The sequence below is a fragment of the Eubalaena glacialis genome, chromosome 9 (genome assembly GCF_028564815.1).
Source record: "Eubalaena glacialis isolate mEubGla1 chromosome 9, mEubGla1.1.hap2.+ XY, whole genome shotgun sequence".
Taxonomy (NCBI): Eukaryota; Metazoa; Chordata; class Mammalia; order Artiodactyla; family Balaenidae; genus Eubalaena; species Eubalaena glacialis.
The window spans coordinates 44847085-44874616 of NC_083724.1; the positions used below are offsets into that span (position 1 = coordinate 44847085).

Below are 27532 nucleotides of genomic sequence, written 5' to 3' on the forward strand. Positions count from 1 at the left end.
TTGGGTTTCCTATTTAAAAAAAACAGAGTAATAATGGTACCAACCTCATGAAGTTACAGTGGTATTAAGTGGGGTGAGTTTTTTAAAGGAATTATTTAGCTCGGTACCTGGTACATAGTGTGCAGTACATTTGTGTGTGTGTGTGTGTGATTATCATCATTATCTGAAAATGTCACTTTCTGGTGGTCCACTCCCAGGGCTGCCTATCACTTCTGTTTTTACAAGGAAATCCACAAAACCCTGCTTATATAATTTCACTTAGCAAGAGCCCTTCTTTGTATCGCCTGCAGAAAAACTGTCCCGGGTGCACAAATCCAAGAGTGTACTTGACAGGAGGGTGGAAAAAGAGATGTCTAGGATGTCTAGAAACAAAATCACAGAGATGAAGAGTGTTGGAAGGCTGGTCAGCAGCCGGATTAAGCTGGTGAGCAGGATGTTGGGAATTTCATCCTAACTTTTTCTATGGAAAGTCCACAGTTCTATGATGGGCTGTTGATAAAAGCTCTTTAATTTAGTAGCTAAAGTCTTTTTTTAAGAGTGTCTGAAGTTTTTATCATTTTACCTCTTTTTATGTTAGGTTAACATTGACATTTTTCTTTTATTACTTGATGTTTTAGCTGATGTTTCCAACCAGAAATGCTCTTAGAAAAATCATGAGGGTGTAAGGCTGACCTTCTTGGAAACTTAGTGATTTCTTTCCTCCTGGGATGCTCCTGCCTATCTCCTGGCTGAGCTTGCTCTAGACTCATCATGACTATAGATTACTGCAAAGGAACCACGGCCTGATTCCTTGCCTATGACGCTACGTCCCGTGTCTTTCCTCATGTCTATAAATAGGTCATGACCAGCCTCAAGAGAGGTGGCCTCTTCTGCTTAGGGGTGATCTGGAATAATTGGTATAAATGACATGAGGAGGAGAACCTTCTTTAGTTGCCACTTATAGAACAAATCTCCCCCCGAAGAGAACTAAAAGGGGAGAAAAATCCCCTAAGACAAACAATTCCTTTGTCTCCCCATCCCCCAAAATCATTTACAGAAATATCAGAAATCGAGAAGGCAGCAGATATCTCCACAATACAGCTGAGAAACAGAATCTCTACAGGTTCATTTCCTTTTTTTTTTTTTTTAAATCACATAAAACAGTTTGCACAGATCTCACTTTTTTTACATCCTGTGTTTTGCGTCTTGACATATTGTTTTGAGGAAAATCATTCTGAATTTTATCCTTGTTCCTCAATTATGGTTGAACTATTATGGTTAATGGAGTTTAGCCATCCAAGAGAAGAATAAAATATTTCAGCATTCTTATATACTCTAGTTGGACTTGTGGTTAAAAAGACAAACACAGACACCCTCACGTCACCCTTGTGTGTCGGGATAAAATCCAACACGGTAATGCTCACACGCATGCCTGTCAGTAGAATGGGCTGGGGGCGGAGGTGACCTCTGTTTGCTGGTAAGAGTAGCTCTCGTCATCGTATTCCAGTTCATCTTCATCATCGTCATCCAGCAGCCCATACTTAAACTTCCGGTAGACGGTGCCATCTTGGCCCATGTAGACAATGTCATCCTCATCATCCTCATCATCGTCGCGGTCCCTGTACTCAATCCACTGATCCTCTTCAAAGCTGGTGCTCTCGCGATGACTGCCCTTATAGGAGGAGTAAGACTTGCTAGGGTCAGCCAGCTTTGCATAGCCGGTCTTTTCTGTGGGCCTGACTCTGCCCCGAGATTTCCTCCAGACGATCACAGCTGCCCCGAGCAGAAACACCAGCATAACGGAGGAGGTGATGAACAGGGCTGTCTTGGAACGCTCGCCTGCAGGTTCAACCTCACTTGCTCGAAGGATACACTCATCTGTTGGAAGATGACCGCAAAGGAAGAGGGCAGAGGGGAAGGGTGGCAGAGAAGAAAGGGAATGGAGAAAATTAGTTTCTGAGGTAAAGAGCTTCACCTTTATCTTTTGAATCTAAAATGGTAGAACCACTGTCTTCGATTTTCTTCGAGAGCACACCCCTCTACAGAATTGCTCCGTGTCTACTCCCATGAGAGTTTCAGTCTGTCCCAGATGATACCAACAAACTCTTCTAGGGAGAAAGTCAGTTTGAGATCCAAAGGGAGCCCCCTCATACCCATACCTCATGGGTGAGTCACCAAGTGTCCAACCTTACCAAATCGATTCTTCTACTTCCTTCCTGAGAAAAACGTTCCATCTTGGGCCAGGCTTCAGTTATTGCTAAATGCTCTATTTCTGTTTCAACTCTGACTTTTTCTAAGACTGAGTCTTTTCCCCAGCTACCTTTAAACCTGATTCAACAGGATTATCCCACAATTCAAAGATAGGAACAGATTATTTATAAAGCCATTGATTCATCGCTGTGTGGAGCCATAGGAATCACAGGTCAATCTGTTGTTTGATAGTTGAGGAAACTGAGACCCACAGAGAGAAAGTGAATTGTCACATTGTCACAGGTAAGAACTTGTTTATGGACCAATCAGAACTCGAACCCAGGAATCCTTGCTTCATGCTACAGTCTGGAGACATTAGGGCAAAACACTGACAAAGGTTTTTTGACTTCTTGGCATTCTGTGGACCTAATTTGGCAGCATGAAAAGTACCATCTTTAAATACTGACTACCAAATTGAGTGATAGGGGATTTCTTCTATCATAACTAAGATTTCTGAAGTTGAGAGCTCTGCCCCCCTGTCATCCACCAACATTTGTTTTGATGCCTTAATTGAAAATATGGAGTAACCAAAACAGTGTCATAATTCAGTGATGAGCTCATTTTTTGTACTTTTCACTCATTTATTCAGGTGGTATAATTTGGGTAAGTTACCTAATTTTTTTTTTTTTTTTAACCCACCAAATGGGAGTGTGAAAGAGAGTATGAAAGAACCAGAGAAAAAACTAGCAGGCCTTGTTGGATGTACAAGTTGAAATACGCAGTATGTTTTCCATAAATATTTTTGAACCACCTAGGTCTGCCCCCAGGATGTTTTATGAGATTCTAGGTACACGATATACACTAGCTTAATGGATATAATACTGTTGCCAATTATTTTAGGGTTAATTATTTTCTTTTATTATATATTGGCCAATTAGGTCTGATTCATCACTATGTGTTTTCTTTCTCTTTTTGCTAGTGATAAACAAGTTTTCTATTTTATCCTAACTTTCATCCTCATGGGATTTTGCCCATCAAGCAGAATTTCATCTCCTAAAGTAACAGCACCATCATTACTGCTTTTGTCATTAACATATCAGCACAGAATATTTCCCTAGAGGAAATATTAAAGCACCAGAGGGAAGGATAAGCAACCCGTGTGTGGTACTTTGCGATAAATACTGCCTGAGGCAGGAGAATCAGTAAAAGACCTTTCGAGGTTGTTTCAATTACCAGGGTGCCATATGCAATCATGTCTTACTGCTCTCCAGTCTTAGGTCCGCAGAGTCAGAGTCAGCCTCTGTGATATGGGTTCTTTGAAGGATCAGAGTGTCTTAGTAACGAATGAGCAGGTAATCTGGAGTATTTGGTCTTCGGCAGAGTTGCCCCAGGTAGATCTTCAAGAGCCACAGAAAGCCCAGGAGAGCTGACTAAATAGTTCTTAGTTGGAAAAGGCTTGCAGAAACTCTGCACCCAACATGTACACACTTCTGGTTTCATTTAAAGCCATCAGTGTAATGAAGGTTGTTATTCTTAGCTGACACAGCATGGATATTAGGCAATCAGACCCTGAAGGTGGATGTGTATGAAGAACTGGGGAAACCAGCTGCTAATGGGGGTGGGAAAGCTGAAAGAAGGAAACAATTAGTTTTTGGAAAGATGGTATTTAAAAGTTAGTTGAAAAGGCTGATCAAAAATAAAACAGAAAAGACTAGTAGCAGTTATGGGTCTGGGATATACTTTTCTTAAAAATGGACAGGCTCCCATAAATATAATGTCTCTTTTTGTCAGGCCATGATGTAGCTGAACTCCAAGGAAATGATCTGCTTTTACACTAGAGAATAGGTTTTAAGAATTTATCTTTTTCTTTTTAGAAGAAATCACTCCATTTGAGATCTTTCTAAGCTTGTGGCCAATGAGAACCAAGTACCCATATGAATGGATTGGGGGTGGGAGACAGTTGGGGGACTTGGAATTGGTAAAAGGGGTTTTGTGTCCTCTTAGCCTTCAATGAAAGTTCATTTCTAAAATGCCTTAAGTCTCTAATAGGAGCCCTGGATTTGGGCTGCCTTCCGCAGGATGATTTTTCGACAGAATCAACATAATATTGGCATCAGCTTCCTTGATAGGCAACTCTTTTCCTTTTTATCCCAGGAGGGAAGATTTTTTTAAAAAGGAATAAAGTAAATTTATAAAGATGAAACTCTAGACCTGCTTGAGCTTGAATCTGGGAGGCAGGACAGCAGTGGAGAGAATGCTGGCTTTGAGTCCAAATGACCCATATTCTGATTCCAGATGCGTCTGTTAACATTGGTATGGACGTGGGCATGCTAATCAAACCCTTTGAGCCAGAGTCTCCTCATCTGTAAAATGGGATTAATAATATCAACTTATATGAGATGATGGACAGAACGTTTCAGGTACAGTGGGCACATAGCAGGCACTCAATAAAAAGGTTGCTCTATCCTGTAATAAACCATAATGGAAAAGAACATGAAAAAGAATATGTATATATATGCATAACTGAATCACTTTGCTGTACACCAGAAACTAACACAACATTGTAAATCAACTATACTTCAATTAAAAAAATAAATTAAAAAAAGAATCATTAAATAAAGGTTGCGCTATTGATCCTCTGAAACTTCCCATCCCTCTCTCCCCCATGCTCCCATCAGCATCCTGAGGACATGCGCTTCCTCTGGCTCCGCAGGCTGCTCTCCCTCTCCCCTCACCTGTGGTGTCATGGCAGTCACAGCACTCCTGGGCATCGGTGGGATCGGAGGTGTTGCAGCAGTGCAGGCAGCGGCTGTCATCCATGTGCAGCACCAGGTTGGCAGGACACACAGTACAGTTCTTGGTGCCAGGTCCTTTGCATTCTATGCAGCTCTCATGGCATTTTTCACAGTTAAATTTCTCCCCCTGTTAAGAACAATCAGATTCCTTTGGAGTGTGGAGAAATTAACAAGGCACCGGAGTTCCCAAATGGGGGTTCCCTCTCCTATGGATAAGGGAAGGAGGCAGATTGGGGATAGCAGAAAGGTGATTTGTTCTGGGTCCATTTTTACTGTTCGGGGTGAAAGACAGAATCAGCTGTTTGCACTTGGATGGAACCGTTGCTGAGCCTTTCCTCTGAGATCTGCTGGTAATCATAGTGAGAGAACAAGCTTCTAGAATAGCTCAGGTTACAAACTGACAGCCATGTGCTGTACCTGGTCAAGGACAAGTTTTGTCTGGTCTGTACTCAACTGGCCTTCTCAGTTTAAAAAAATTTGAATTCATTGCCTACATTTCAAAATTGGGATATTTCACATGTAAATCAGTTCTGAGTTTCTCTTTAAAAACTGGAAGATTTATCAACACTGAATTCACCACTCCCACATCACAGACAGAACTGAGTGGCGGTGGCCCCCTTTTTGTGCTCTCCTATTTGATACAATCCCCAGCCCTTGCTCTGAGGTCACCAACACACAGGTGAAACGTCAGATTCCACCTATGGTCAAGTTTGCACTAGGGTTTTCTTTGACCCAACGCTCTTCACTCATTTACATGACCTGCTCTGCCTCTGTGATTATTAGATTCTCGTGTCTCTGCCCCAGAATAATATAAATGACTGTTAGCTAAAACAGTGAAATCTCAGTGGGAAGATTGTTGAGAGATGAGAAAGTGGCTTCCCTCCCAACAAGTTGCTCCATTTCACTGGTGCTGAAAACATAGATGAGGGAAGATAGCTTCCTATTTCACTTCTGCACTTTGGAAGGCTGGTACAATAGAAAAAGAAGGAATGGAAATTGCCGTTGTTGAGCACCTTGGCAAGTTTCAGGTGCTGATAAGGTGCTTTCTCAGCTGAGATCTCATCAAATCCTGGATTAGGAGTCAGAACCCCTGTGTTTAATCCCAACTTTGTTCCTGACTATTCGCATGATCTTTATCAAATTACTGTATTTAACCTCTTGGATTCTCAGTTTCTCCAAAGTGTAATGAGGGCTCTTGTCAGAATTTAAAGAGAATGGCATATGTGAATATGCTGGGACTTGTGAGTTTTACCATGGAGAGATTTACTTAATTTCTAAAGTTTGGAAACACGATCAAGAAGTTAGTGGACTCAGAAAATCCATAGTTTCTAGGCCAGGAAACGAAATATACCTCTCTTAATATATTCGAAGGGGTGGAGGAGATGAAGGACCAACATTGGTTATGTAGTTCTGACATTATTCAGACGTTTCAGGTTAGCCAGCAGAGGGGGAGGAGAGAAGATATTTCTTATTTCTGACATAATATTCCCATGTAGACCTGAAACTTCTAAGGTCATGAGCAATATATTGCGGTCCTCATTAAATAACTTCTCCATTATTTATCTCAGGTCTTCTCAGTTCTTTTGATTGAAATTCAGGCTGCAGGTGGGTAGCACCATTATTCCACAGTGCAATGGTAGATTTTAAAATATTAAACCCAAACTATAGTGAGTGTAGGGATTTTATGACTTTTTTGACTTTGCCCAAAATGACATGCAGAAACTAGCTCATGTCCCTCTGTAGAAATGGTGGCAGGCACACCACGCCCAGCTCGGTACCTCTCCCACTCTGTACTCTCCCACGAGACAGTCAGAGACGCAGATTCCTCCAGCCAGGTGGTAACTCCACACACAGGATAAGCAAGTCAATGCTCCTTTTCCTGAAAGGAAAAAATGATTCTAAGTTATGAAACTGACCTTAGATTTCAATCTCTCTCTTGGATCCAAAACACTTAGGAGCAAGGAACATGTCAAGTAAATTGAAGTAGAAGGGTGAATTGATTGAGGATATGGAAAAAAAGAAAAAAAGTCTATGAGATACCAAGTAAAGACCTAGAAATTATCCAATTAGTCTAATCAATGTAAACTCTCAATTTGGAAATAAGGGTTTGGAGATGACAGATCTTTTATTACAGCAAAAGGAAAGATTTTCAGAGAATGAGAAATCATGTAGAAAGTTTGTGAAAGCTTTATTTATCATTCTGCTTATTGTTTAACTAGTAGAGAGGATGAGGATGATTTGGAGGGTCCCAAAACTCGATGAGTAAATCATGAATGAGCAGTTCCTAGTTGAGAAACAACACCAGACTTGGAATTTAAAATGCTAGGGCTAAAAGAATTTACCAGATCATTTTGTCCAGTAGTTCTTTTTTATTTATTTATTTACTTATTGGCTGTGTTGGGTCTTCGTTGCTGCGTGCAGGCTTTCTCTAGTTGCGGCGAGTGGGGGCTACTCTTTCTTGCGGTGTGTGGGCTCCTCATTGCGGTGGCTTCTCTTGTTGGGGAGCACAGGCTCTAGGCGCACGGGCTTCAGTAGTTGTGGCACACGGGTTCAGTAGTTGTGGCTCGCGGGCTATAGAGAGCAAGCTCAGTAGTTGTGGCACACGGGCTTAGTTGCTCCGCGGCATGTGGGATCTTCCCAGACCAGGGCTCGAACCCGTGTCCCCTGCATTGGCAGGCGGATTCTTGACCACTGCACCACCAGGGAAGCCCTGTCCAGTAGTTCTTAATTTTGGGGATTGTCATGATAGATTCCTTTGAAATTCTCTTGAAAGCTGTAAACTCTCTTCTCAGAAATTTGCCATCCTATTTATTTAATTTTTAAATAAATGTAAACAAATGCCCAGACATGTGAAGTCATTCATTCAAGGTTTCATAGGGAATGGTTGACTCAAGAGTCAAACTCAGGTTTGTTGACTGACAGTGAAGTGCTCTTTGATCATACTATCTGCCTTCATACATGAACAAAGTAGAGGAGGTCTGAACAGACAGACTGTTTCCTGTGGAGGTAATACCCTTCTCTCCTAATTCAGAGACCCCAAGAATGACTGACCCAAGTATTTCTTTCTATGCAGGTATCAAGGGATCACTTCTGGAGAGAGTTTGGGGACAGGAGACCTGAGCTCTAGTTCATTGAGTTAGACAGAGAGGCAGGAACAGGGAGATAGAGGGGGCATGGAATGTGCCTGATATTGTGAGTTGGAACTTGATATATAGGCCTTTTCATCAGAAAAATATTGTGAAGTGTGGTTAGTTGAAGTTGAACTAGAACTGTGAGTCCTGTTCTTACATTCACTCTGGATTTAAATCCATTTTTTCATGTCTGATCTGTGAGCTCAATCATTTATAATGTTTCTATGGAAGAATGAATTCTGAGTTCTGAACAACAGCTCAGATAATAAACCTTTATTACCCAACTTCTTCTTAGATTGGGGGCTGCCTATAGTGGTATAAATTCAAAGCCATTCTATTTTTATCTTATGTCCAACTTCATACAGAATTTCCTACATGTTCTGGAACACAGTTGTGGTCTCTGAAGAAAGAATCAATCTTCCCCTACTTCTTTCCTTTTCTCCCTGCAGTTTTCTGAAATACAGCTTAAATGTCTTACTCCGATTTTAAAATATAGAAGTGTGGGATTTTTTTTTTCTTTATGAAGAGAAATTAAAGGTAGGAAAAATTAAAAGAGAGAAATGAAAGGGAGTAAAAAGGTTAGGTCACAAAATTTGTGTCTTAAGTTTGGTTACATTTTCCAGAAGGCCAGCAGCAATTTGGCCTAGATCCTGGGCAATCCCCAAAGACACTACAAGCCACCTCTGGGTGACAAATCAGGAATCCATTTATATCGCCTACATTGATTTATTGCAAAATCTGCATACTTAGGGTACTCTATGTCTTTTGCAAAAGGTAGTTGGCTAATTTCCAGGATGTTTTCTTTTTTTTTTTTCAAGTTTAACATCTTACATTTATCATTGCTTCCAAGGATCTGCAGGAAACTTGGCACCTATAAAGACAGCTTCGGCTTTTCCATAAAATTCGGAGCAGCTCACCATCTGCTCTCCCTTAGAATGACCCCCACGGGATGAATTCAGCCATGCAGAGCCACCCCTGGGGTCTGTCCATGGTGTCATTCCACACCGGAAGAGAGAGGCAGCTTGGGAGAGTTAGGAGGCTTTGGTTAACCAGCCTGGATTTTTATTTAAAACAATTTTGTGTGGACGATAAATAAAAAGTTAAATGTGTGAAGGCAAGGAATGAACTAATTATGAAGGAACCAGCTGCATAAAAGATACATGTTGGTCGTTAGTATGCTGTCCTCCCCCAACCCCCTTAGTTCTTTTAAGTATTTTTTAACACCCTAATATTATTGGGCAGTCAAATGTGAAGGAAATACAATCTAGTTGGTAAATTACTTATTTAGGTTGGGAAATTTTCCCTGTATCCTTCATGCATCCTCATTTCTTAGTATGACAGCTAATATTTTAAGAAGGAAGGAACTCATCCTTTATTTTTTCACCCAGTTTATAACCCAGGAGAAAACCTGTTCCCAGATTTTGTAATCTATATATTGCAAAATCAGAAGGCAGCACAAAGATTCACTAACCAGCAAAGGACATGTGTGGTAGGTGAAGAAAGGATGACAGAAGAAATGAACAACAAAGATAGAAATCATTAACCAGGAACATTTGGGGTTCAAGTCAAATACAGGAGGGGGAGGCACAAACACTCAGGATGGCTTTAAGATTCACCCAGATATGCCCAATCATCCCTGGAATACAATCTCAGGGAGACTGTGTTGATGAGCTTTATTTTTTTTTTAAGACTTTATTTACTTTTGGAGCTTTTTTTGGTTTGCAACAAAATTGAGAGAGAGAAAGGTACAGAGATTTCCTGTATACATAAAAAAATCATATGAATTCAGGTTCTGACATAACCCCTTCATTCCAAACACACTGAAATGAGAGAATAAATATAAACAGAGAGAACCAAAAAAACAGATAGGTCGGCTCAAAAGTAAGATGAAATCTCTCTGGACCAGAAAGGGAATATAAATGCAAAATAGCAATCAGATTCAAGCCACCCACCTGCTTGGCTCTGGGCCTAAATGTAGGCAATCGTGGCTGTGAGTTCAACTTTTCTACCATAATAGGAACTAAAAGTGTTTCATATAAGACCTGCACTAAAATCCAGGTTTAGAGCTTAAAACAGGAGTCAGGGTGGGACTCTCTGCCCTCATATACATCACCTGTTGACCAGGAACTCTCCTGGGCTGCCAGCTGGATTGCTGATGAGATCTGCAGTGACATCAGTATCACCTCCAGGAATATTGGAACATCATGTTCCTATACTGAGTTTCAGGGTGGGACATGGGGTAGCATGAGCTGAAAAAGTACCAGACTGTGAGGAGTAAGGATGAAGGGAGAGAGAAAGGGAGTGAAAACCAAAAGCAAAGTCTTCCATTCAAAATGAGCTCAAGACCAAAATTTCAAAGCATGTAGAAAAAAGAATGCTAAAAAAGAAGATAAACACAATCAAGAATTAACATGAATTTACTTCAGATAATATTAATTTCATAGAAAAGTTTGGCAAACTTAAAAATTAGCATATTTAAGATGCATAAAAAGTAAATGAAGACAAAAATATCCTCTCAAAAAAAAAAAATTGAAGCACAAACAGGAAGATATGAAACAAAAATAGATGGATATGAAAAACAAACCATTAGAAATCTTAAAAATAAGTCATTTAAGTTAAAAAACTAAAATAATAGGTGGACTGAATTTTTATTTTTTTATTTTTTTAAAGATTTTTTTGGTGTGGACCATTTTTTAAAGTCTTTATTGACAAAATGAATGTGGTCCAATTCTTGCCTTGAGGGTCTCACAATCAGCAAGAGAGCTGGATGTTTAATTAAAATGTAATGTATCGAATAAAAATAGCTATGATAAAACAGTGTATTATAGAATCAAGAAGAAGGAAGAAGATTTCTGGGAAGACTAAGAAAAGCTTCACAGAGAAGATGATATTCAAACTGGGTCTTTAAGTTGAGAGTTAATAGAGTGTTGTTCTCCAGGAAGAGGAAATGCATGGACAATAGTCATGGAGGCACAAAAGAGCATCACCTATTTGGTGGCTGCTGAGTGGTTCTGGGTGGTTCTAGGTTCTGAAGTACATGGAAGGAGAGTTGAGACCATAAGCTAAAAGGACTGACCAGGGAAGGAATTTAATCACTTTTCAAAAACAGAAAACATTTATTGAAAGTTTATCAAGGAAAAAAAAATGAATGCATAGATTGGAGAGATATACCATGTTCATAAATGTGATGACTCAGGATCGTAAAGATGAGTTTTAATGTAATGTCAGTTAATATCCAAGGGATTTTTTTAAATGAAATGTGATAAAATTTACTTGGAAAATAATAAAATTTACTTGGAAAAAGAGCTAGGAATAGCCAAGACAATTTTGAAAAGAATAACAGGAATGTACCCCACCAGGTATCAATATTAATCTAATAAGTTTTAAGAATAAAAACATTGTAGGAGGTATTTCTTTCTTAAATGGTGAGAGGAATTCACCATAATTACCGTTCTATGTCAAGCTATGGAGAAAAATGAGCAAATTTGAATTTTAGAAAGATTGCTATGGCATTACTGTACACGATGACCTGGGGGTGGGGTAGCAAGACCAGAGTTGGGGTGACATGCTATTTCAGAAAGTCAGCTAAGAGATGCTAAGAATGAAGAATGAGAATAGTGAGAATGGAGAAAGAGATCTGAGCAGAGAAACGTTTAGAAGAGAGAATCAACAGACCTTGAAGTTTACCTTTGTTAGAGGGTAGGTGCATTGGACAGGAGGCAAAGGGAAGATAACTTCAAGGTATCAAATCTGGGCAACTGGTTAGACAGTGGGTCTATTAACAGAAAGAGTGAATATCAGAGGAAACTCAGATTGTGTTTACTCTGGGACATGTTGATTTTAAGAATCTCTGGGACAGACAAGTAGGTCTCTGGAAAATAAGAATGGAGCTTTGGACAGTTTTAGGCCAACATCTTAAGTAGTTGTTGAAATAATGAAAATAAATTTTGCTTGGCAGATTCCAAGTTCAACAGGTAGAGAAAGAAGACAGTAGGTGGAAAACACTTGCTGTAGGGGACGATGCCTGTATCTGGGCCCTGAAGGATGGGAAGGATCTGAAGAGGCAGCAGTGTGGTGCAGGATCAATTAGGGTTAGAGGGCAGATGTGCAGAAGCTGAAAGAGAACAAAGGGTGCTGATGCTGGAGAGGATTGGCTATGAGGTTGGCAAGCAAGAAGACCCTCCAAAGGTGATGAAAGGAGAGAGGGACAAAGCAGGAAAAAACACTTTGCATTTTTCCATTCGCACATGCAAAATGATAGATGGCCCTCACCTTTGCATTTGTCGCAAGTTGGGTGGCATCTCTCACAGGTCTGTGTGCTTTGCTCTGCGTAGTAATGCTCTGGGCAGGTACGATGACACTGTCCCTTGGAGTGGAGCAGAAAGAAGAATGGATCGCAGGACAGGCAGTCTGTGGGCCGCGGGCCACTGCAGGCCTTGCAGCTCCTGCTGCACCTCTCGCACCGCCCCGTGGAGTTTTCTGTGTAATACCTGGACCAAGGAGGGAAGCAGAGACTCAATATTAAGCTTGCTCCAAAGTTGGGTGTGGTGGAAAAAATCATGGTTACAAGCTGCGTGCCTTTAGACTCTTTACTTATTAGATTCATTACTAATTATACTAATACATCTAATGAGTCTCAGTTTCTTATCTGTAAATTGGACATTACAGTCCCTCCTCTGCTATTTGTGGGGATTAAGTTAAATGACATATATGAAAGGACCTAGCATAGATCACACGTAGTAGTGCCACAATAATTGTTCACTACCCCTGCCTTTTATATACCTATATGCTCTGCCGCTTTAAAATTCAGGTGTTAAGTCATACTGAATGGGAATGGGAGGTATTTTAAATGTACTCCTGAGTGGTTTTTCTAATTTCTCAGTTAAAAAAAATCTTGAAATAGGAGGTGACATGAGTGATATTGACCTTTACATAGATGTGACCTCTTTTTTTTTAAAATTAATTAATTAATTAATTTATTTTTGGCTGTGTTGGGTCTTCGTTTCTATGCGAGGGTTTCTCCAGTTGTGGCGAGCGGGGGCCACTCTTCATCGCGGTGCGCGGGCCTCTCACTGTCGCGGCCTCTCGTTGCGGAGCACAGGCTCCAGACGCGCAGGCTCAGTAGTTGTGGCGCACGGGCTTAAGTTGCTCCGCGGCATGTGGGATCTGCCCAGACCAGGGCTCGAACCCGTGTCCCCTGCATCGGCAGGCAGACTCTCAACCACTGCGCCACCAGGGAAGCCCGATGTGACCTCTTTTGAAAAGATTTTCAGAGGCTAAATATAATAACAATAATTACCATTTGTTAAGTTTCTCCTATATGCCTGACAGTACACTGGAGACATCATAAACATTATTTCACCTCACTGAGTCTAAAAATGAGACATTAGGACATGGCAGTTAGGAGTTTGCCCTTTGGAACAGGAGTGCATGGAGTCAACCCTCATGTGCTGTGTGACCTCAGGCAAGTCACACAACATCTCTGTGTCTCAGGTCTGTAATATGGGGCTAATATTAGTAGCTAAAATTAAATGTTATTACTGAGAAGCTTGTTAGAACAGTGCCAGGAACATTATAAATACAGTTGATCCTTGAACAACTCAGGGGTTAGGGGCTTCAACCTTCTATGTAGTCGAAAATTTGCATATAATAATATATAGTTTTTTTGCATGTAATACTGTTTTTAAAAAATATAATAATGATAGTCGGCCCTCCATATCTGTGGTTCTGCATCCTTGGATTCAACCTACTGCAGATTGTGTAGTACATATTTAGTGAAAAAAATCCACATATAAATGGAGCCATGCAGTGCAAACCACACAGATCAAGTGGAACCACATTATTCAAGGTCCACTCTAATTAATGTATATTATTGATAATTATGAGTTTTATGATTAATCCTCACAGCAAACCTTATGATTTAGATATTATCTGTATTTTACATATGTAAAAACTTAGGCTCAGAGAATTTAGTCAACTTGCTTAAGGTCAAAGGGCTAATGAAGTGGGGCAACGCAATTTGAACATATCCATTAAATGCCACGATAACAAGCAATGCATTATGTGAAGGTAAACACAAGATTTTCAAGTAACATTGAAGAGAGAAAAGGAACCATTGCCAAAGATAAACCTGTCTGGATGTTGGCACACTGGCGCTATCCAACAAAAACATCAATCATGAACTGAATAGTTGATAAAGATCACCTACGACTCAAAAGAGAAAACCATAGGAAAAAGTGAAAATCCACAGTTTTCCACAGAGAGAATACACAATATTGAAGTCAGAAGATCTGAGTTTTTTTCCTGGCTCCACCAAGTATTAGTAGCCATGTGACCTTGGGCAAGTCACTTAACCTCTCTGAACCTCAGTTTCCTCATCTGCAAAATGGGGGGAATAATATCAATCTCATAGGACTGTTGTTGAATCAAATCATAATATAAAGACACATTGTGAGTGGAGATACTTTGTAAACTCTAAAGCAGCATAAACATTGGTTACTAATGTTGTTATTATAGATTGTTATTAAGATGAAAAACATCAGTAGGAACCCTGGGGAAGAAAGCTTATCAATACCGAATAGGTTTTCTTTTTTAATAAATTTATTTATTTATTTTTAGCTGCGTTGGGTCTTTTTTGCTGTGCGCAGGCTTTCTCTAGTTGCTGCGAGCCAGGGCTACTCTTCCTTGTGGTGCACGGACTTCTCATTGCGGTGGCTTCTCTTGTTGCAGAGCACGGGCTCTAGGTGTGCGGGCTTCAGTAGTAGTGGCTTGCAGGCTCTAGAACGTAGGCTCAGTAGTTGTGGCACATGGGCTTAGTTGCTCCGCGGCATGTGGGATCTTCCCGGACCACGGCTCTAACCCGTGTCCCCTGCATTGGCAGGCGGATTCTTAACCGCTGTGCCACCAGGGAAGCCCCCGAATAGGTTTTAAAAATTATTAAAGAGTGATGCTAAAGGAAGACAATGGAGAGTTGTCCATTGACTGTTTCTGATTAAAAGAAGAGCACAGTGCCACTGCTTACCTTGATAACTCTTTTGCATGAGGTGACTATGAAATCACCTGAGCCTCATAGCCTGGAAGAGGATCTTGTGCATAAGTACAAACAATAACTGGGGCCTTAAAAACCTGCTCTGAGGGCTTCCCTGGTGGCGCAGTGGTTGAGAATCTGCCTGCTAATGCAGGGGACACGGGTTCGAGCCCTGGTCTGGGAAGGTCCTACATGCCGTGGAGCAACTAGGCCCATGAGCCACAACTACTGAGCCTGCGCGTCTGGAGCCTGTGCTCCGCAGCAAGAGAGGCCGCGATAGTGAGAGGCCCGCGCACCGCGATGAAGAGTGGCCCCCGCTTGCCGCAACTAGAGGAAGCCCTCGCACAGAAACGAAGACCCAACACAGCCAAAAATAAATAAATAAATAAATAAATAATAATTAAAAAAAAAAAAAAAACCTGCTTTGAGGTTAAAAACCAAAGTAATGATGTGCATGGGGTCAGGGTCCAGAGGATTACACACCTGCCTTCCCAAGGCGATGAGATTTAACATATGAAGTTTATCCATGTGGATCATTGATTTTACAAAAGGAACTAGTTCAGTAAAATATCACCACTTATAACTCATTTATACCCCATTTACTCCCCTTTAAGGGATTTACGGCAACCTGTGCCTCACCTCCCAATGGGTAACTTCACATAATATGGAGCAATTGCTTTCTTAATTTCATGGTCTGCAATCTATTTAAATTTTGTGTGTGTGTGCATAGGAGTATCTAATGACTTGATCTGAGAAAGATGGGATCCAGATTTTTCAAGCACTTAGTAAGATGAAGATGAAAGGCTGACCCAGGTAGCCCCATCCCCCTCTTGTCTGGCAGGAACCTCTCTTTATTGATCTATATGACTGGTGTGTTTTCAGGGCTGCTAATGTGTGTGGTTCTGTGCTGAGTGTTGTCGTAACGTGTGTGAAAAATAAGATGTGTTTCTCTTCCAGGAGCCTATAATTTTCTGGGAAAGAGATATATAAGAAGAATAAGCTCTTACAAAGTCTTTGTATTCCTCATCTTATATCAATACATACAAGTGCTCCTTATTAAGCATGTGTTGAATGAATGAGGTGAATCAAAACACAAGGCAGTGATACAAGCAGTAATTGCTATAGAACTGAAGATAAGAGATGTGCTAATTTCAGCCAAAGCATTTGGGGAAAGTCCAAAGTTATAGCCCTTCAATTTGGGTCTGGAAACTCTCAGTGCTTTGAGTTACTGATTGGGAAAGAAGAGTTAGCAATAGGCCTGTAATCAGTCTTCCTCTTTACTGGGAATGCCTGGGGGGGAAAAGATGACCCAGTCAAATCCTCTTCCAAATGTGCTGGTAACCAGACCTTCTGATAAACACACTCAGTTTTTCCTTGCAGAAAAACACGTGATGGAGGGCTCTTATCTGTGCGCTTTTAGAAGGATACATCTGTGTATCTGGGTTGTTTATGGTAACTAAACCTGTAATTTGTGGATTTACGGGGGCATAGCAGGTTGGAGAATTAGCGGGGTATAAATGGAGATATTTAAGTGAAATTGTTTCCTTTGTAAAATCAATGCACCACATGCAGTGCTTAGACCTCACATATTAAGTCTGGTTCAAACAAATCGTAATGCAGAAGGGAAAGAACCTACATTCATGGATTTGGACTTCTCTAAGAGAAGAATCACCTCTGCCTTGTAATTGCTTGTATCCTTTGAATTAGTGATGTGGGTCTGACTTGACAATCTGACTCTTTGTGTTATCTCATTGGGTCCCTCTGCCTTTCCTGTTTACTCTTCCATTACTGTGAACTGGCCGAAATCCTCTGGAGACCATTACAGTTGGGTTGGACTCTCATCTTTGTTTCTTACTAGCAGTGAGACTTCAATCTGGTTAAGTGTTCTGAGACTTAACTTCCTCATCTGCAAAATGGGTTTGCTCATAGTGATACCTGGAGTGGTTAAGTGAGGGGAAAGTGTGTTGAGCACCTTACCCTTCTCTGCACTGGGGCAGACACTCCTTTCCCAGCTGGAACCACCCTGGCTGGCAGGAGAGGCATTGCATGCTGTGTCTCCCTTCACATGTCCTACAAGAGCTGTGGCAGGGGGCACACCGGTGGCTGTCCTCATCAGCATAGTAGGCCTCGGGGCAGTCCTGCACGCAGGTCGTGTCTGCCAAGGGATGAAAAGAATCTGTCTTGGTATCAAGTATGACACATGTCTTCCAAACCTCTATATGCTCCCCACTGTATACCATGGGGGGTGGAGGGATGCAGGAGGAATGAGACAGTGTCCCTGTGGGCTGATGGACATCCCAGGAGCTAAGATGAATGTCCAAGAAATAGAATCAACCATAAGGACGTTAGGAGTTGAGAAAAAACAGAGGTCAGAGTGGATGGGCTCTGTTGGGCAGGATAGAAACCACCGTCTGTTAAAGTGAGTAAGAGGATGTACAGGGTCTTGCAGGATGGGGAGAACATTCAAGGCAGGGGCTAGGGTAGCAAGAGTCAAGGCTCCACTGAAGAAGACAGAAAGTGCAGGGCCAATGCAATGACAAGTTCCTACAATTTCAACTATTTCTAGCCTAAAATATAAGATTTTACCCTCAGTTTTGCTGTGCTGTCCACACAGCGTGACTCTTGACATTTAAGTGAATTAAAATGAAATAAAATGAAAACTTCAGTCCCTCAGTTGTACAAGCACAGATATAGAATATTTCCATCGGGACAGAAAGTTCTATGGATTGTGAGACTCTGTTTTGCCCAGTATTTAAAAAATCAGATTCTAACCGTGAACCCTCTGGTCTATACAGCAAGATGAGTTGCAGGGGAGTTCAGCCACACATAACCCCATTCCTTCCTCCACCCACCCCAGTGGAGTCACTGATTCTTGCCCTTTCAACTTCTTTAACAGCATTTAGGGTGGACGGTGAGGGTGGATTCGTGATAAAGTTAAAACGTGAGATTTGCTGGCTTCGCAGTTTAACATACAGTCTTAGAGGCAACTTCTTCCCCAAATCTGCTGAACCTCACAGACCAGAAGCCAGACTCTCCTGCCTTATTGTGAGCCACTGGTCAGCTCTAGACCAGAAGCCAGTTTGTCTCCATAATTTCAGTCAGCATTAGCACAGGCACTGGTGGAAAAGAAAAAAAAAACCCCCAAACTAAATAATACGAGAGCTCTGTAAGTGCTGTGGACCCACCCAACTCTGTGCTGGGAGACCCTCTGAGCTGCTCGAGGGCAGGGGCCATGTCATTCCTCTCTGCTTTTCCAGCACCTGGCTCAGTGCCAGGTCCTCCAGTGGCTATTCTGTTAAAGATGGATGTTGACAGTGGTTTATTGTCCAGCTGATGTATCTAGCTAACTAGGGGGAAGCCTGAATCCCCTAAATATGAAACACCTCTTTATTAGTTTCCTATTGTTGTAATAAATTACCACATAGTGGCTTAAAGCAATACAACTTAATATATCTTATAATTCTATAGATCAGAAGTCTAACATGGGTCTACAGGGCTAGGTCCCTTTTAGAAGCTCTGGGGGGAGAATCTGTTTCTTTGACTTTTCCAGCTTCTAGAGGTCACCCACTTGCCTTGGCTTGCGGCTCCTCGTCCATTTTCAAAGCTGGAGCATCTTCTCTCTGTTCTGATGTCACGTAGACTTCAATCACTAACTCTGGTTATCCTGCCTCCCTCTTATAAGGACCTTGCAATAATCCAGGTTAATCCTCTCAAATCAACACAATTAGTTTAATCACATCTGCAATTTTTTTTTTTTTTTTTTTTTTTGGTCATGTAAGGTAACATATTCACGGGGTCTGGGGATTAGATTGTGGACATTTTTAGGGAGAGCATTATTCAAACTACCACAGCCTCAAGAGGAATTATCTAGTTTATAAGTAGCCTGACCCTGGTGGGGTGGTGGTGAGGGGCAGGGTGGGAGAATATGAGAAGACCAGGTCCTAGCGCAACCTGCATCCAGCCCCTGGGGGACCACCAGCACCGAAGTCTCAGTTCTAGTCTAATTCGTATCCCTAGTTAAAGGGAAGACCACCTTGTAGTGATAAGATGTATTCCTGTCCGTATGAAGGCACCTGAGGTGATCACTGGTAACACTCTATATTGGAGATAATTAGAAAAGAAGGTCCTGGGGGTTGGGGTGATACAGGCGATCTGGAATGGTCTCATGAAGCAGCAACTACTGGGAAGAAAGTTCACTGAGATTTGTGGAAGAGGAGCTAAGACAGATGGATAGGTATCCTCAAGTGTTTTCTACTGGGAGGCAACCAGGAATGGTATTAAGGATAGTTGTCCCTGTGTCTCTGCAGGGAATTGGTGCCCTTGCTGATGGTACCTCAGCAAGAAGAGGAAAAAATTGCCACACATTTCTATTTGAGTGTCTTGCTTCTCAGGTCTACTCTGCCGGGTTGGGGAGATGAATGCTCACACTCTCCAGGTCTTCACATATTCGTCTCTTCTCTCTCTCCTACACCCCTTCACTCTTCCTTCTTTCAGTTGAGTTCTGTTTCATTTTCTTTCTCCCATACCCGTGTTAAGCCTAATCGTGGTATCCCTGGAAACCTGAGGGCGTTGCTTCACACTAGCAATAACCTTCACATCTGATCTGCTGGACAACCTCAGATTGTCCCGTATTTTGTTCAAGATTTATTCATCAATGGGTGCTAAATCAAGGGGAAATTTTCATGAAAAGCTGAATACCTACATGTTCAGAAAGTATCTCTCCACGGACTGCTCATTAATCACAAGGGAAAATAGTAACTCTGCAGTGGAGAAATTGGACAGCACCCTGAAGAGAGGACCAAAATTCTCGCAGGTGACCACTGGGTGCCTCCAAAGGACACGGCATCACATATGGAGTATTCTGGCTGAAGATGCATGATCTCCATCTAATCATGGAAACCTTCACACAAACCCCAGTGGAGGGATAGGGGCTGTGTTCTTCTCAAATGTCAATATCATAAAAGACAAAGTCTGTGGAAACGTTCAGATTAAAGGAGTCTAAAGAGACATGGCAACTAAATGCAATACCTGACTCTAGACTGGGCCCTGATCTGAAGGGGGAATTCACAAAATTCTAATATGGACGGTTCATTAAAGGATTGTATTAATGTTAAAGTTACTAGACTTGACAACTGTACTGTGGTTACGTAAGAGAGCATCCCTATTCCTAGGAAATACATACAGGCAGACCTTGTTTTACTGTGCTTCACAGATACTGGGTTTTTTTACGAAGTGAAGGTCTGTGGCAACCTTGTGTTGTTAGATGATGGTTAGCATTTTTTAGCAAAAAAGTATTTTTTAATTAAGGTATGTACATTGATTTTTTTCTTTGACATAATGCCATTGCACACTTAACAGGCTACAGTATAATGTAAACATAATGTTTATATGCACTGGGAAACCAAAAAGTTTGTGTGACTCGCTTTGTTGCCATATTCATTTCAGTGCAGTGGTCTGGATCGAACCCACAATATTTCCAAGGTATGCTTGTATTAAAGTATTTGTGGGAAAGAGGCCATGATGTATGTAACATATCCTCAAGTGGTTAAAAAATCTATATTGCGAATTACGTATGCGTATACATCGAGAGCGAGAGAGTGAGAGCAAGCAAACGATAAGGCCAACGGGGCAAATGGGTAAAGGGCACGTGTGCGGGGCTCTTTGTACTGTTTTTCCTCTTGCATCTTTTCTGTAGGCTTGAAAATTTTCCAAATACAAAGTGAAAAATTAAAAAGAAAGACGCCAGTTTCGACTGGGCGCCAGGCATTGTGCAAGATAGTTTCCCAGCTGGAGGGAGAGACAAACCCGTCCTCAGAGGAAAGGTAACTCACTGAGAAGAAGCCTGTCCCGCAGGCAGGTGTGGCACTGGTCCTCCGAGGGTCCCGTGCAGTGGAAGCACTTGGCATGACAGGCCTTGCAGGTCAGGGCCCCCTCATCCCAGTACTCCACGGCGGCGCATTCACTGTGAGGCACACAGCCGCCGTGGTTGTTCACCCTCAGGCCTTCTTGACACGTCGTGCAGGCCCCCGAGGAGGAGCAGGTCCGGCAGGACTTGTGGCAGTCTGCGGGCGGGGAGGGGACAGCAGACGGAGAGTGAGAGAGGGTCAGGGTGCCCCTTGAGGGAGTCAGTTCCCCTGCAAAGTGTGCTCACCTTCCTTCCTCGGAGATTTCTAGGCTCTGGGCCAAGGGTATGGGGCCAAGAGTTGAGCTCTAGGCTGGAGCATTCTTGTTACAAGATGAGGAAAACATGACTGCTTCACTTTCCCTGGGATCCCCAGAGAGCCCCTTCCTGCAGCAGCCACCTCAGAGATAGTGGTAAGAGCCCCCATAGTTACCCAAATTGCAACGTGATAAGAAGCAACAGCCCTCTCATAGCACAGTCACGCGCTAGTCTGTGGGCTTCTCACCTCTGTAATTCCTCTGCTGTGGTTCTCCACTGACCGCCCAGTGATTTGAGCTTATTACTAACATAACAACTGTTAATATGTGTTGGAAGTACCTCTTGATACAAAAGACCTTTTTTATAGGCATTTAGGAATGCACAGTGCCTATGAGAGGGCCTGGCATATAACACTGGCACTCAGTAAATATTTGTTAGACAAACGAAATGAGAACAAGTCACCCCCACCTCGGAGGTTTAGCAGTTGCCGTTCCCTCTGCCAGGAATCCTCTATGTGAGTAGTTTGTTCCCTGTGTGAGTAGTTTTCTTCCCTCCCTTTCTCAATGATCTCTTCCAGGCCGCCTTCTCTCTAATTTCAACTCCCTCCTGCCCAACTTCCTGCCCCCATGTCCTGCCTTGTTTTTCCTTTTGACTTGGCTTCTTTAGAGTCTGTCTTCCCCAATTGAATGTCAGCTCCATGAGGGCGGGATTCTGTCTGTATTGTTCCCTGCTGCGCCCTAGGCCTGGAAGAGCACCCAGCACATGGTAGGCCCCCGGTAAGCGCTGCCTGGATGAATAGATGCATGGTATTATTATTGTGATTGTTATCTTCTCAGTGTATGTAGATCAGGACATTGAGGCTGGAGGTGCTAAGTCACTAGGCTGGGAAAGGGCAGGGTGAGGAGATGAACCCAGGACCGTAACAAGAGCTCTTGGCCATTTCTGCCCCAGCTCCTTGTTCTTAGATCTGTCTATGTTATCTCGTAGGGAGAAATTCAGGGTGATCAGAATGGATCCCATTCTTTGTGTTTCTTAGAGGAGATCCTGCTTGGAGATGGCTTGGTTCTAGAAGGTTCTCTACACCAACCCAAATCTTAATTTTCAGGTCAGGTCCTTTGCTTCTTCTCTGGAAAGTCAGCTTGTTGCCCTGTTTCTTCCAGTACCAGCTTCCCGCTGCCTCCCTTGGGACTGATGGAAGGAGAAACAGCATTGCAGGGAGAGACCTCAGGTTAGTTCCCAACAGCTGAGCTGGCCTGAGCTCGGGCATCTGTGTCTTTTAAAGCTCCCTGGGTGGTTCTCGCGGGCAACCAGGGATGACGACCAGAGGCCTTTCTCAATGAGAAAATTAAACCAGGTAAACTAATTAAATGTACTCTGAACTTGTAAAGTTCTCTATATGGCAGATTACTTTTATTATGGAACACCAGAGAAAGGCCAAAAGTTGATCCTCGGTTCCTGCCCTAGTACAGGCAAGATGGCCCTGCAGGCCTTTGGCTGAGTCTTTAAACTTCTCATGGAAACTGACCCACAGAGTTGCAGCCTCCTCACATGTTCACTCCCGCCCCCTCCGCTACACAGGCACAGCCGCCCATCTTCAAGTCCACGTTCTTTCACACACAGTCAAGTGGGACATTGACACTAAGTAGTGCTTTACATAAGACACAAAAAGCTATATCCAGATTGTAAGGCTAGAGCAGAAAGGCTGTAGGAGCGCACTGCATCTTCATGTTTGACCAAAAGCATTTCCCCGAGTACGTTCTAGGATGTGGGTGGCCCAAGGTTTCTCCTGCCATGTGAGTTCACGCTCAAGCTCTCCTGTGGTTAGGGGGCTGCCTCTGGATATCTGTCTCGTGTTTGCTTGGTGGCAACGTAAGGGGCTAAACTACCACTGGCTGCCTTGTTGGAGTGAATCCTGTGATTGTAGTTAACAATATTGTATTGTATACTTGAAAGTTGCTGAGTGAATAGAGCTTAAATGTTCTTACCAAAGAAGAAAAAAAAAAGAGGTAACTAAGGTCAGTGTCAACTGACCTTATTGTGGTCATCATTTCAAAATATATACGTATATTAAATCATCACAGTGTACGTTCTAAACTTATACAATGCTATATGTCAATTATATCTCAATAAAACTGGGAGGAAAAAGGAAAGTCCTTTCCCTAAGAATGCTTCTCTCACTTGCTTGAGAATTCCTCTAGTGATGGGCAATTTATATTTAATTAATTTTTCTTTTCGCTGACAACTGATAAGAAGCAAAGAATTCATGCCCACTTAAAACATAAGGAAGCATAAATAATAACAGATCCTTTCTTGAACGTGTAGGGATTGAAATGCCAAATGGGACATGGAATAGGAGACCCCGGGCAGGAGAGGCTGCAGGTGATGAGGAGGAGGGTGGCTTTAGGGAGACAAGAGGCGTGGAGAAAACCCTCTATGGCACAGCTTTCCTTATGCTGCTATAAACCTATAATGGATTAAAATTTTAAGAAAAATTTTCCATTTTGGGTGACTTTTAAAGGCTCATCATCTCTGTTGTAAATCTTCACATGAGAATCCTTTTTGATCAGCTACCGTTGTGAGGAGGGTCAACATGATTCATTGCTAATAAGTTACATCATCAAAGCTAAGGAATGATTCATTTAAAATAAATCATAAACTAGAGCAGATTCAAAATATGCTTCCTTAAGGAGGAGGGAAAGAGCTGAGACCACAGCTCTGGGACTGGGGTGGAACTGCGCAAACCCCAGAACCTACTTAGAAGAAACTCATAATCCCAACTAGGTTCCCTGGGATGTGGTGCTCGGCCGTGTATCCGGAAGTCTTTACCTTTGCAAACCTTAGTCTCTTTTTCAAAGTAAGTTCCTTCTGGACACTCCTCCAAACACTTCCCATCGTAGAGAACCAAGGACGCCTCAGCACAGAGGTCACAGTCATCCATTGAGGGGCCACTGCACTCCAGACAGTCTTCATGGCAGGGAACACACTGGCGTGCATCTGCATAGAAGTGGCTGGGACAGGACTGGTGGCACGTATCCTTGTACAGGAAGGACTCAGGCATGCACTCTGCAGGCAGAGGGAAGCGGCAAGTTACCCCCAGGGGAGCAGCAGAAAGGAATTTATTCCTTCTGCAGTGGGCTAGCCCATCGCCCATCTCTTTGACTCATTTGGCCCCAGTGTACATTTGCCCCACTCCCCCCTTCCCAGGGCCTGTCCTCCTTGTCTCACAAGCCCTGCCTAGGGAGAGGAGACCACATATGGTGCCCCAATTAGATGGTGCTGGGTTCACATGCTGAAATGATCTGCCCCTTCAATTGCAAAAACTTGTAGTGCTACGGCAGATGAGTCATGGAGATGCTGGACATATTGTTCTGAAAACCCAGAAAGTATTAACAGATTTTTTAAATTGTATTGAGCACCTCAGGCTCTATTTAATACAAAAAGCAGTTTAGGAATTCGTGGATCAGTTAATTTTTCATTCACTGATAGGGTAAACCAATGAAATATACATGGTTAATCAATATGAAGAATGCATTGTGTATTTATTTTATTTGTGCCTATTCTCTAATTTGGGGAGGAATTCCAGAAAACTCTTAGGTTACACCAAGAGAGTCCTTTGGATTGGACAGAGCCAGTTAAAAATGAGTCTGTCTTGTCCTGGAGAGGAAATTAGCCTTTCTTAGGAGATAATTTCAGGGAAAAAAATTCTTAGCCAGAATGCTACTCTCAGAGTCTTATAGTGGCCTGAAATTTTCTTTTGTATCTTTTATAACAGTTGAAATTCTCCAGCCACCTCTGTGTTTTATTAATATCAGTCTCTCCTATGAGATTTTGTGTTCAAAGAGGCAGAAACTTTGGGTTCTTTTCTATATCTCTAGCACCTGGGATGGTGCTTACCATACCCTAACTACCCAGTACATGTGTGGGAGAAATCGTGCAAAAAAGGGGCTCTTGTCTGTCTTAATTTGCAGACTCCGTCATGGAAAGGCTTTATGTCACCCTCAGTTTCCTCAACGACACCCATGGAGGTCAATTTCAGTAAAGGTAGGGAGACTGGCTCCCCCAGTTCTACTTGGACACCCCACCCTCAGATAGTGGGTCCCCACACTCTCCCCTGTGAGGCTCCCAGGTACCTTTGCATGTTTTCTCATGGATGCAGTCCTGACACATCTCTGGGCAATGCTTGCACACCCCTTCCATGGCCACGTGCCTCTCGGGGCAGGTTTCCCGGCACACCCCCTGGTCCAGGACGAGACCTCTTTCACACGAGTGGCAGTTGGTGGCATTCCCTTCACATGTTCTGCAGGAAGGGCTACAGCGTTCACAAGTGCCATCTTCTGCATAGAAGCCCCTGTGGGGAGAAGAGGGAGCCACTGGAGAAGCTTTCCAACTAGGGCAGTGATTCACACCTGGCAGCTGAGAATTAGGACTGAAAACGGAAGGACTATGGCTATGGTTGACCAAAATGAATCCATCAGAATTCCTGGGGAAGTGTGGTAAAAAATCAAGTTTGGAAAAATAAAATGAAAGGCATAGGTATTATTCTTGTGAATTTGGTGTGTTTGAAAACAACTTTTAATTTGTATATAGTTTAGTTATCTTCTGATTTTCTATTTTATCTCCTAATCTTCATTTGTTTTTCCTTTTTTGTTAGAGACTTATGTTAGAATAGAAAATACTTTTTATTCAATTTAGTATGTTTTTAATTTAAAAACAGTTTAAAATTTAACAGATAAAAATATTTTTAAGAGGATCAAAAGGTTTAATGACCTATACAATTTTTGTATATGAAAAGGAAGGGAATGCCCTTGGAGTAATCATTTAAAACACGGGGACCACCTGTGACCCATAGAGTATTATAGCCAGCAACTGGACCCTGTGGCATAGGGATACCCCTCTTGCCTTAGAGCCATTACAGCTGCTACCCTTCTTGTTAAGGCCACTGAGAAAATTGTTGTGGAATCCCCTTTAACCATTTTTGCTCCTCATGCAGTAGAAGCTCTCCTGAATTCTCATCACATTCAACATTTCTCAGCCAGACACTTCCTATGAAGGCTTTTTGTTAACTGCTCCTCACATAACTCTTTTATGTTATAATAACCTTAACCTGGCTACTTTTCCTCCTTCCATCGCTGATGAAATACCCCACCACTGCTTAATGCTGATGGACCACCTCCTGATTCCTTATAATGATCTACAGGAAATTCCATTGGATAACACTGACATCTTGTTCACTGATGGTCTTATTTAACAAGGTGACAATAGTAAATATTGTGCTGGGTATGTTATTACAACTCCTTTTGATGTTGTTGAAGCAGCATCTTTACCTATGGCTACTTCACCCCAACAGGCTGAATTATATGCTCTTACACAGGCTTGTACTTTAGCTAAGGACAAAACTGCCAATATTTATACTGATAGGAGATAAGCTTTCAGAATAACACATGGTTTTGGAATGTTGTAGAAGCAAGGTAGCTTCCTTACTCCCAGGGGAAATAAAATTTTAAATGGCCCCTATGTTCAGGAATCAGTCGATACAATACTTTTACCTGTCACTTTAGCTATTAAGATTCTGGGGCTTGTAGTTTGACTCTGGAAGTCAAAACTACAAGCTAGGGGAAACCATCCTGTTGATACTTTTGCAAGGAATGATGCTCTTAAAGGGTCAAATAGCAGCCAAATGATATTTTATAATATCATTTCCCCAAGTGATAATTTAGAAAAAATGGCTAGAGAGGCCCAACAGTTGGCCTCAGAAAAGGAAAAACAAATTTGGAAATTCAGTAGTTGTTGGTTTGATTAAAAAGAGAAAACTCTAGTTTGGACCATATAACAAGCCAGTCTTACTGGAGACTCTGAAATTCCCACTCCCCACCACTGTACATGCATTAAACCTTCAGTCTATGACAAAATGATAGCCTTCCTGAATCAGTACTGGTGGGGAAACATTAACAAGGCCACAAAAAGTATTTACCTCACTTCTCCTGCTTGTCCAAACTACAACCCAGGGAAGCCTCTTCATACTGTTTCCTGACATTTTAAACTGCTTGATGGACCACTTGAGGTCTGGCAAATGGAATACATAAACTTCCTCTGTCTAATGGATGTAAATATGTTTTAGTCATGGTCTGTATGTTTTCACTCTGGACTGAAGCTTTCCCTTGCAGACAGGCTACTGCCTTTTCTGTGGCTAAAATCCTTTGGAAAGCATTTTCCCTGCCTGGAACTCCTCTTGAACTTCATTGTGATTGAG

At 42.2% G+C, this 27532-nt stretch overlaps 1 protein-coding gene across 1 annotated transcript in view; it reads right to left on the reverse strand.

Annotated features, from left to right (window-relative positions):
* Positions 1-1262: 1262 nt before the first annotated feature.
* Positions 1263-27532, reverse strand: part of PCSK5 (proprotein convertase subtilisin/kexin type 5) — a 451917-nt gene continuing 425647 nt past the window's right edge. The window contains exons 31-38 of the mRNA XM_061200330.1: positions 25413-25630; positions 24109-24345; positions 20954-21184; positions 17100-17277; positions 12368-12585; positions 6743-6843; positions 4905-5091; positions 1263-1857 (exon numbers count right to left, since the gene is read on the reverse strand). Of these exons, the coding sequence (XP_061056313.1) occupies positions 1415-1857; positions 4905-5091; positions 6743-6843; positions 12368-12585; positions 17100-17277; positions 20954-21184; positions 24109-24345; positions 25413-25630 (1813 nt within the window). The 3' untranslated portion in view covers positions 1263-1414. The remainder of the gene's footprint in view (positions 1858-4904; positions 5092-6742; positions 6844-12367; positions 12586-17099; positions 17278-20953; positions 21185-24108; positions 24346-25412; positions 25631-27532) is intronic.